The sequence below is a fragment of the Triticum urartu genome, chromosome 3 (genome assembly GCF_003073215.2).
Source record: "Triticum urartu cultivar G1812 chromosome 3, Tu2.1, whole genome shotgun sequence".
Taxonomy (NCBI): Eukaryota; Viridiplantae; Streptophyta; class Magnoliopsida; order Poales; family Poaceae; genus Triticum; species Triticum urartu.
Genome location: NC_053024.1, coordinates 94399379 through 94410821, shown reverse-complemented (window position 1 = coordinate 94410821; position 11443 = coordinate 94399379). Strand labels below are relative to the sequence as shown.

The following is an 11443-nucleotide window of genomic DNA, read 5'->3' as shown; positions in this document are numbered from 1 at the left end:
TAATACATCATCTCACAACTAACTCATTAGTTACAATGCTTGCAAGGCTTATGTGATGTGCATTACCGAGAGGGCCCAGAGATACCTCTCCGACAATCGGAGTGACAAATCCTAATCTCGAAATACGCCAACCCAACATGTACCTTTGGAGACACCTGTAGAGTACCTTTGTAATCACCCATTTACGTTGTGACGTTTGGTAGCACACAAAGTGTTCCTCCGGCAAACGGGAGTTGCATAATCTCATAGTCATAGGAACATGTATAAGTCATGAAGAAAGCAATAGCAACATACTAAACGATCGGGTGCTAAGCTAATGGAATGGGTCATGTCAATCAGATCATTCACCTAATGATGTGATCTCGTTAATCAAATAACAACTCCTTGTTCATGGTTAGGAAACATAACCATCTTTGATCAACGAGCTAGTCAAGTAGAGGCATACTAGTGACACTCTGTTTGTCTATGTATTCACACATGTATTATGTTTCCGGTTAATACAGTTCTAGCATGAATAATAAACATTTATCATGATATAAGGAAATAAATAATAACTTTATTATTGCCTCTAGGGCATATTTCCTTCAGTCTCCCACTTGCACTAGAGTCAATAATCTAGATTACACAGTAATGATTCTAACACCCATGGAGCCTTGGTGCCGATCATGTTTTGCTCGTGGAAGAGGCTTAGTCAACGGGTGTGCAACATTCAGATCCGTATGTATCTTGCAAATCTCTATGTCTCCCACCTGGACTAGATCCCTGATGGAATTGAAGCGTCTCTTGATGTGCTTGGTTCTCTTGTGAAATCTGGATTCCTTTGCCAAGGCAATTGCACCAGTATTGTCACAAAAGATTTTCATTGGACCCGATGCACTAGGTATGACACCTAGATCGGATATGAACTCCTTCATCCAGACTCCTTCATTTGTTGCTTCCGAAGCAGCTATGTACTCCGCTTCACATGTAGATCCCGCTACAACGCTTTGTTTAGAACTGCACCAACTGACAGCTCCACCGTTTAATGTAAACACGTATCCGATTTGCGATTTAGAATCGTCCGGGTCAGTGTCAAAGCTTGCATCAACGTAACCTTTTACGATGAGCTCTTTGTCACCTCCATATATGAGAAACATATCCTTAGTCCTTTTCAGGTATTTCAGGATGTTCTTGACCGTTGTCCAATGATCCACTCCTGGATTACTTTGGTACCTCCCTTCTAGACTTATAGCGAGGCACACATCAGGTCTGGTACACAGCATTGCATACATGATAGAGCCTATGGCTGAAGCATAGGGAACATCTTTCATATTCTCTCTATCTTCTGCAGTGGTCGGGCATTGAGTATTACTCAACTTCACACCTTGTAACACAGGCAAGAACCCTTTCTTTGCTTGATCCATTTTGAACTTCTTCAAAACTTTGTCAAGGTATGTGCTTTGTGAAAGTCCAATTAAGCGTCTTGATCTATCTCTATAGATCTTAATGCATAATATGTAAGCAGCTTCACTGAGGTCTTTCATTGAAAAACTCTTATTCAAGTATCTCTTTATGCTATCCAGAAATTCTATATCATTTCCAATTAGTAATATGTCATCTACATATAATATCAGAAATGCTACAGAGCTCCCACTCACTTTCTTGTAAATACAGACTTCTCCAAAAGTCTGTATAAAACCAAATGCTTTGATCACACTATCAAAGCATTTATTCCAACTCCGAGAGGCTTGCACCAGTCCATAAATGGATTGCTGGAGCTTGCACACTTTGTTAGCTCCCTTTGGATTGACAAAACCTTCTCGTTGCATCATATACAACTCTTCTTCCAGAAATCCATTCAGGAATGCAGTTTTGACATCCATCTGCCAAATTTCATAATCATAAAATGCGGCAATTGCTAACATGATTCGGACAGACTTAAGCATCGCTACGAGTGAGAAGGTCTCATCATAGTCAATCCCTTGAACTTGCCGAAAACCTTTTGCGACAAGTCGAGCTTTGTAGACAGTAATATTACCGTCAGCGTCAGTCTTCTTCTTGAAGATCCATTTATTCTCAATTGCTTGCCGATCATCGGGCAAGTCAACCAAAGTCCATACTTTGTTCTCATACATGGATCCCATCTCAGATTTCATGGCTTCAAGCCATTTTGCGGAATCTGGGCTCACCATCGCTTCTTCATAGTTCGTAGGTTCATCATGATCTAGTAGCATGACTTCCAGAACAGGATTACCGTACCACTCTGGCGCGGATCTCACTCTCGTTGATCTACGAGGTTCAGTAGTATCTTGTTCTGAAGTTTCATGATCATCATCATTAGCTTCCTCACTAACTGGTGTAGGTGTCACAGAAACAGTTTTCTGTGATGCACTACTTTCCAATAAGGGAGCAGGTACAGTTACCTCGTCAAGTTCTACTTTCCTCCCACTCACTTCTTTCGAGAGAAACTCCTTCTCTAGAAAGTTTCCGAACTTAGCAACAAAAGTTTTGCCTTCGGATCTGTGATAGAAGGTGTATCCAATAGTTTCCTTTGGATATCCTATGAAGACACATTTGTCCGATTTGGGTTCGAGCTTATCAGGTTGAAGCTTTTTCACATAAGCATCGCAGCCCCAAACTTTCAGAAACGACAACTTTGGTTTCTTGCCAAACCACAGTTCATAAGGCGTCGTCTCAACGGATTTTGATGGTGCCCTATTTAACGTGAATGCGGCTGTCTCTAGAGCGTATCCCCAAAACGATAGCGGTAAATCAGTAAGAGACATCATAGATCGCACCATATCTAGTAAAGTACGATTACGACGTTCGGACACACCATTACGCTGTGGTGTTCCGGGTGGCGTGAGTTGCGAAACTATTCCACAATTTTTCAATGTACACCAAACTCATAACTCAAATATTCTCCTCCACGATCAGATCGTAGAAACTTTATTTTCTTGTTACGATGATTTTCAACTTCACTCTGAAATTCTTTGAACTTTTCAAATGTTTCAGACTTATGTTTCATCAAGTAGACATACCCATATCTGCTTAAATCATCTGTGAAGGTGAGAAAATAACGATATCCGCCACGAGCCTAAATATTCATCGGACCACATACATCTGTATGTATGATTTCCAACAAATCCGTTGCTCTCTCCATAGTACCGGAGAACGGCGTTTTGGTCATCTTGCCCATGAGGCACGGTTCGCAAGTACCAAGTGATTCATAATCAAGTGATTCCAAAAGTCCATCAGTATGGAGTTTCTTCATGCGCTTTACACCGATATGACCTAAACGGCAGTGCCACAAATAAGTTGCACTATCATTATCAACTCTGCATCTTTTGGCTTCAACACTATGAATATGTGTGTCACTACTATCGAGATTCAATAAAAATAGACCACTCTTTAAGGGTGCATGACCATAAAAGATATTACTCATATAAATAGAACAACCATTATTCTCAGATTTAAATGAATAACCGTCTCGCATCAAACAAGATCCAGATATAATGTTCATGCTCAACGCTGGCACCAAATAACAATTATTTAGGTCTAATATTAATCCCGAAGGTAGATGTAGAGGTAGCGTGCCGACTGCGATCACATTGACTTTGGAACCGTTTCCCACGCGCATCGTCACCTCGTCCTTAGCCAATCTTCGCTTAATCCGTAGTCCCTGTTTCGAGTTGCAAATATTAGCAACAGAACCAGTATCAAATACCCACGTGCTACTGCGAGCATTAGTAAGGTACACATCAATAACATGTATATCACATATACCTTTGTTCACCTTGCCATCCTTCTTATTCGCCAAATACTTGGGGCAGTTCCGCTTCCAGTGACCAGTCTGCTTGCAGTAGAAGCACTCAGTTTCAGGCTTAGGTCCAGGTTTGGGTTTCTTCTCTTGAGTAGCAACTTGCTTGCCGTTCCTTTTGAAGTTCCCCTTCTTCTTCCCTTTGCCCTTTTTCCTGAAACTAGTGGTCTTGTTGACCATCAACACTTGATGCTCCTTCTTGATTTCTACCTCCGCAGCTTTTAGCATTGCGAAGAGCTCGGGAATAGTCTTATTCATCCCTTGCATATTATAGTTCATCACGAAGCTCTTGTAGCTTGGTGGCAGTGATTGGAGAATTCTGTCAATGACGCAATCATCTGGAAGATTAACTCCCAATTGAATCAAGTGATTATTATACCCAGACATTTTGAGTATATGCTCACTGACAGAACTGTTCTCCTCCATCTTGCAGCTATAGAACTTATTGGAGACTTCATATCTCTCAATCCGGGCATTTGCTTGAAATATTAACTTCAATTCCTGGAACATCTCATATGCTCCATGACGTTCAAAACATCGTTGAAGTCCCGATTCTAAGCCGTAAAGTATGGCACACTAAACTATCGAGTAGTCATCAGCTTTGCTCTGCCAGACGTTCATAACATCTGATGTTGCTCCAGCAGCAGGCCTGGCACCCAGCGGTGCTTCCAGGACGTAATTCTTCTGTGCAGCAATGAGGATAATCCTCAAGTTATGAACCCAGTCCGTGTAATTGCTACCATCATCTTTCAACTTTGCTTTCTCAAGGAACGCATTAAAATTCAACGGAACAACAGCCCGAGCCATCTATCTACAATCAAGCATAAACAAGCAAGATACTATCAGGTACTAAGTTTCATCATAAATTTAGGTTTAATTAATTTACTTAAAGAACTCCCACTTAGATAGACATCCCTCTAATCCTCTAAGTGATTACGTGATCCAAATCAACTAAACCATGTCCGATCATCACGTGAGATGGAGTAGTTTCATTGGTGAACATCATTGTGTTGATCATATCTACTATATGATTCACGCTCGACCTTTCGGTCTCCGTGTTCCGAGGCCATATCTGTATATGCTTGGCTCGTCAAGTATAACCTGAGTATTCCGCGTGTGCAACTGTTTTGCACCCGTTGTATTTGAACGTAGAGCCTATCACACCCGATCATCACGTGGTGTCTCAGCACGAAGAACTTTTGCAACGATGCATACTCAGGGAGAACACTTCTTGATAATTAATGAGAGATCATCTTATAATGCTACCGTCAATCAAAGCAAGATAAGATGCATAAAAGATAAACATCACATGCAATCAATATAAGTGATATGATATGGCCATCATCATCTTGTGCTTGTGATCTCCATCGAAGCACCGTCGTGATCACCATCGTCACCGGCGCGACACATTGATCTCCATCATAGCGTCGTTGTCGTCACGCCAATCTTATGCTTCCACGACTATCGCTACCGCTTAGTGATAAAGTAAAGCATTACAGCGCGATTGGATTCCATACAATAAAGCGACAACCATATGGCTCCTGCCAGTTGCCGATAACTCGGTTACAAAACATGATCATCTCATACAATAAAATTTAGCATCATGTCTTGACCATATCACATCACAACATGCCCTGCAAAAACAAGTTAGACGTCCTCTACTTTGTTGTTGTAAGTTTTACGTGGCTGCTACGGGCTTAAGCAAGAACCAATCTTACCTACGCATCAAAACCATCCGCTAACAAGATTTTTATTGACGGAGGGGACATAATGCACGTTCTTTAGCCGCACGATCTTCCCCGAAGTAAACTTCAGATCGACCGTGCCAACACCACGAACAGAAGCACTTGAACCGTTGCCCATCAGCACGGTTGAAGTCCCTGCGGTCTGATAAGACGAAAACATGGAAATATCACCGCATACATGCACATTAGCACCCGTGTCAATCAACCAGTCAGGAGAATGACATACTGAAAGAATAGTGGGAAATATACCATACCCAGCATCCTTCATGTCAGTGTCTCCAATGACAACATTAGCGGTCTTGCCGCCTTTCCCAGGATTACGCTTGTCATAGCGATTAGGGCAACTAGGAGCCCAATGATCAGGATCCCCACACACATGACAAGCACCTTTCTTTTGCCATTCTTCTTCTTGAAGTTCGTGTGTTGCACAGCCTTGTTCTTCCCATCAAATTTGCTTTACCATCAAACTTGCCCTTGTTCTTGAACTTGTGGGGCTGGAAGTTCTACTTCTGTACCACATTGGCACTAGATCCTCCCTCAATACCTCGAGCACGTGTGTCCTTTGCTCTCGCCTTTTCTTCACATCAAGAGTGCCAATGAGATCCGGGACGGAAAACTCTTGCCTCTTATCTTCAGCAAGGTAGCAAAGTTTCTCCATGAAGGAGGAAGCTTAGTGGTGATGATACCTCCGGCAACAAACTTGTCCGGTAGCATACAACTGAAGTGCTCAAGTTCTCTAGCAAATGACTGTATCTCATGAGCTTGCTCAACCACGGAGCGCTCTTCAGTCATCCTGTAATCATAGAATTGCTCCATGATGTACAGCTCAGTGCCAGCATCTGAGACCCCAAACTTGGCCTCGAGTGCATCCCACATATCTTTTCCATTATCAATTGACGCATAAGCATCAACTATGTTCTCACCAAGAACACTCAAGAGAGCAGCCTTAAACAGAGTATCCATTTTATAAAAAGCTTGTGCCTGTTGAGCATCAAGCTCTCCTTCAGGTTTGTCGAGAGTGGCGTCATAGCAATTCATGGTTTGAAACCATAAGACTGCTCTCACGCGCCACCTCTTATAGTGGATACCCTCAAACATAGGAGGTCTCATGGAAGCAGCAAAACCACTTGGGGTAAATTGCCTATAATAAGGTTTTTGGATTGTTGGGAATATAGAAGCGCTGGACTTGGGATCGGTGTCCTCGCCTGCCATGTCGTCGAGGAGGTCGGGGACGTCGGGGAAGTCGTCGTCGGCGACCGGATCATCCGTGATGAAGTAGCCAGTAGTCGCGCTGAGCGCTTCCCAAAAACCTTATCACCCTTCTCCCGTACATGACTCAAAAGATGCGGTTTCAGAGGCCTACTGTCCCGACTTGCGGTGCACGCCGCAAGCCGGGATGGGGAAGATCGTAGCAGCAGCGCAGTGCTCCGGAACTTTGTGGCGAGAGGAAGGGGATCTTATATAGGCACAGGAGAAGGACGCGAAGAGGCTGTGACGAGAGATGAAGCAACGAAGGGAAACGAAGCGAACAGGCAGTGGCCGAAGAGGCGCGCCGTTCGAATTCAGTGTCTCGTATACCCGTCGTGCGTGGCAAAAATTTAGACATCGGCTCGGCTCATTCCCGCAACCTGCGGCGCGGCGCGGCGGAGGAGCGCGCGTGGATGTCCCTCTTATTCTCATGCTCATACATGTGGGGAAAGAACCTCCCTTATAAAGAGGTCCAACTCCCTCTAAACTATCAATGTGGGACTAAACTTTTGTTCCACCTCTTGTCTTGCACAAATGGACTACGTGGACCTTTAGGATTTATTAGAAATTTCTGAAACTGCTATTGGGCTAGGCCCAAAATAAAAAATTCCAGCAGATACGACCAATGGCGGTGTAGTCGTATCTCCATTCTTTTCGACCATACTATAATATAAGGTGGAGGTAGGGAAGCAGATTTTGTCTCGCCGTACGTGGATCAGAGCGAGCAAACATGGCTGCCTCGCCGTCGTCGACCCTTGTGAGCCCTCCTCGTGTTGACCTCGACGGGGAGGACACGAGCACGCTGGTTCGTGGCACGCCGGAGTGGCTGCGGTGCGCGGGCCTCGTCCGCCGCGCGCTTGAGGCCAACGGGTGCGTCGCCGTCGGGTGTCGCCGCCGCGTACCGCCGGAGCTGCGGGAGCGGATGCTCGTGGCGATGGCGGAGCTGTTCGCGCTCCCGCGCGAGACGAAGCGCCGGACCGGCGCCGCGGACGGCCCGTACAGGGCGTACATGGAGAAGCGGGACTCCGCCGCGTGCCATCACGAGGCGTTCGGGGTTCTCAACGCGGCCGCCGGCGGCGGCGAGGAGGCCCGCGCGTTCGTTGCGCGCGCGTGGCCGCACGGCAACGACCGCTTCCTGTAAGCGAAGCTCTGGCCGTTCAGAGCCATCATTTGCTGTGATGTGGCCGAAGTACTAATAATCATTTCTCCACGTTGCCATCCAGGGAGACGCTGACTTCGACGGCCGGAGAGATGGCGAGGCTGGCCCGCGTGATCCTCGCCATGGTCGTCGACGGCTACGGCCTCTCGCACCGCTCCGACGAGATCGTCGCCGCCACGGACACCAACTTCCGCATGCTCAGGTACCACAACGACAACACGCGGACGTCGTCGTCGGACGGGCAGCCGGCCGTCGGCCTCGCCGCCCACGTCGACGGGAGCTATCTGACGGTCCTGTTCCAGAACGACGTGGACGGCTTCGAGATGAGGACGGGGGACGGCGGGGAGTGGGCGAGGGTGCACTCTCCAGGCCCCGACTCCCTCCTCGTCGTCGCCGACCAGCCACTCGTGGTGAGTTGTGAGCTTGTGCCACAGCCGGCGCTTCAATTGCATCTCTTGGTTCACTCGTGGAGTAGTTGGGAACTGACTTGCTGCAGGCTTGGAGTAACGGGAGGCTGCACGCGCCGGTGCACCGGGTGGCCGTCGGCGGGCGGGAGGACCGGCTGTCCTGCGGCGTGTTCCTGCTTCCAAGAAGGAACCTCGTCGTCGACGCGCCGCCAGAGCTGGTCACCGTGGACGCCCCGCGCCGGTTCAGGCCGTTCGAGTACAGTGACTACCTCAGGTTCAAGCACGCCGGCGGCAAGGGCGAGGACGTGCTCGACCGCTTCGCTGGGATTTGATACGTTGCATTTTCCTTTATCAAAGGTGTCGGCCCCTTGCACGTTAACGAATTAAGAATTACACATGTTGACAAGTTGCACGTTGCACTTGACTAATTTCTACTAATTCATTAAGCTACTTATTACTTTACTTGCATGTGGGTACAAGTAAATGTGCACGTGTAACGAACGTCTATTTAAACTAATAAGTGTGCACATACAACACGCGTCTATTTAGATTAACACACTATACTATAAACTTAATACAAGACAATTTATTCATAAATTTGAATTTTTTCTATAAAATACACAATCTCTTATTCCCTATTCATACAAACAATTTGAAATATCGTTTCTTCTTAATCAACATGTCTCTTGTATTAAAAGACCACCCAATGTTCCCAATGTATAAAACTCAAAATTATTTAGAAGATTCATCATGATCCTCCATATGCACACATTTATGCAAGTATAATCACACATGAAAATGTCACTTAGGACAAGCTAAGAAATCGTTTCAGTACCAACAAACTCCAGTCAAGAATTATTATTACAATTGAGTGTCAACCACAATAGTGGGAAGAGACCTCTATGGTTTGTTGAAAAAAGGAAGCCATTGTCAGATAGAGAAGTGTAGAGATGTCTTGACTGGATAGAATCAGCTGTGAAACAAGACAAAAAAAATGCTAGTTGGACCATCCGATTCTACTATTGCACACAAGTGTCGTAATGTCTGGAAGCAAGAAAAGTGACTTATTTATTATGAAAATAGAACATGTAAACCAAATAAAAATTACAGTGATAAATTGCATAATTATACTTGTTGTTCACTGGACAAAAGCATTAACATGACAACTTGGAACAGTTACTTGAGTACTACACATTTATTTAAGGGCTCAACATTCTAAAATTTTGACAATATAACAAATACCTCTCAGTTTGTAGTAATAATGATATGAAGATAAATAATTTGAAAATGGTCTTCAACATGCGTAGGCTACCACTTGTAAGAATAACAGTGGCAAAAAAAGCCCAACAAATGCCGGTTTAGAAAGAAAAAAACTACAGACATGCTTCCAATTTTAGCAACTCCAGTGGATAAAACATACTTTACCTCTCAAGTCAGGAAATAGTCAAATGAAAAAATGTACTTCTTATAAGTAGTAGAGATGAAGTCATAAGGATCATGATTCAAGATATTCGGAGAAACATGGTTGCTCTCTTTGTATGATGCGAACCCGTCACCTCTACCAAAGTGGTCTTGCGTAGTATGTAATGCAGAGTGTAATAATGAATAAAATAAATGATATAAGAATTTACCATGACCACAAAATATCCTACATTCGTCATCATCATAATCAAAATGCATTTTTTGCTTCTCTTGTATGTGGTCCAAGTTTTCTATCAAGAAAACATGTTAACTCAACTGTAGATAAGGACGGTATGAAAATGCTCATGTAAAATTACAATTGCCATGTATCTGTTGGACAAACAAATACACTTATGCAAACTTCAGGGTTTTTTTTAGTAAAACTTATGCGAACTTTATTTTTTTTCACTAAAATTTATGCAAACTTCTGGGTTTTTTCCACGTAATTTCATGACTGCAATTAAAGTCTTGGTTCAACGAATTTATCTGTGAGTTCACTATGTAGTCGTGAGTTGGCCATGTAATAACCGGTAGTCAGTACTTAAAAAACAGGGATGTGTGTTGTAGGTACGCGAAAATCAGTGAAAAAATAAATAAATAAATAAAGAAGACATTGGTTGCCTGAAACCCAACTGTGTGTGTTCCAGCGCGCCTCTGTTTCTCATTGCCTCATCTCTAGTTCCTGTACTTCTAGATTTGTCACCACCGGTGAGGTAGCGATGACAGTAAAAAAACAACACTCGGTGCTTACCTGATTAGTACGTGCGTGCGGCGCATTCGTGTGAAGGCGAGCATCTCCATCGTTTAGGCCTGCGAGCGGCCGCGGCGACCGTGTCCTCGGACCAGCTGGGCGGCGTTGTCGATGCAGGTGAATCAGTCGTCCAGCTTTGAGGCGGCGCCCTCCATGCACCGGGGCGCCCCCCACTCGATTCTTTTGGTCCGCTTATACTGGTCCAGAATACTCAATGTTGCCCCCACTTGAAGGGTGTCGGCGGTGGGTGGTTGTCAACGTGGGTATTGTGGACGGATCTGAAGTCGACGCGGATGCCGGTGGTTCCCGGAGAGCATGCCAGGACGTGGACGAAGTTGTTGCAGTAAGTAGAAAAGTGACTTGGCCTCCAAGCAGAAGACGAAAGCGGCGACGGCACGTGTGTGTGTTCGGAGGAAGCCGCAGCTACTCCTCGCATGTCTCCCACTGTGGCTCGCGTGGGTGGTGGGCTGGTGACGGCAGGCGACTCGCGATCGCGATTTCCGAGACGATAGGATGCGCTCGCGATTAGTTTTCTAATGATTAGATGCGTCCATGATTAGTTATCTAGTAGGATTCGTCCGTGATTAGTTTCCCGATAATTAGATGCATTCATGATTAATTTCCTAATAGGATGTACGCGTGATTATTTTCCTAATAATAGGATGCGTCCGTGATTAGTTTCCTAATAATAAGATGCGTTTTTGATTAGTTTCTTAATAATTAGATGCGCCCGTGATTAGTTTCTTAATAGGAGTATCCGTGATTATAGTTTCCTAATTAACCGGATGTGGACTTTCATATTTTACTCCACGGTGGAGTACGGTCAATCAATATAAATTGCTAAGTGCACACAGAGAACAAATTAGGTTAAGG

At 44.8% G+C, this 11443-nt stretch overlaps 1 protein-coding gene across 2 annotated transcripts; it reads left to right on the top strand.

Moving 5' to 3' along the window:
* The first annotated feature begins 7482 nt into the window (after positions 1–7482).
* Positions 7483–8808, top strand: LOC125548051 (probable 2-oxoglutarate-dependent dioxygenase AOP1). Of its 2 annotated transcripts, XM_048711747.1 has the most exons (3): positions 7483–7929; positions 8016–8361; positions 8448–8808. In XM_048711747.1, the coding sequence occupies exons 1-3, from the start codon at positions 7523–7525 to the stop codon at positions 8688–8690; spliced, it is 996 nt and encodes a 331-aa protein (XP_048567704.1). In that variant the 5' UTR covers positions 7483–7522; the 3' UTR covers positions 8691–8808. The 2 variants fall into 2 exon arrangements, with proteins under 2 accessions (XP_048567704.1, XP_048567703.1); XM_048711746.1 differs by having other exon boundaries at positions 8016–8808.
* Positions 8809–11443: the final 2635 nt, after the last annotated feature.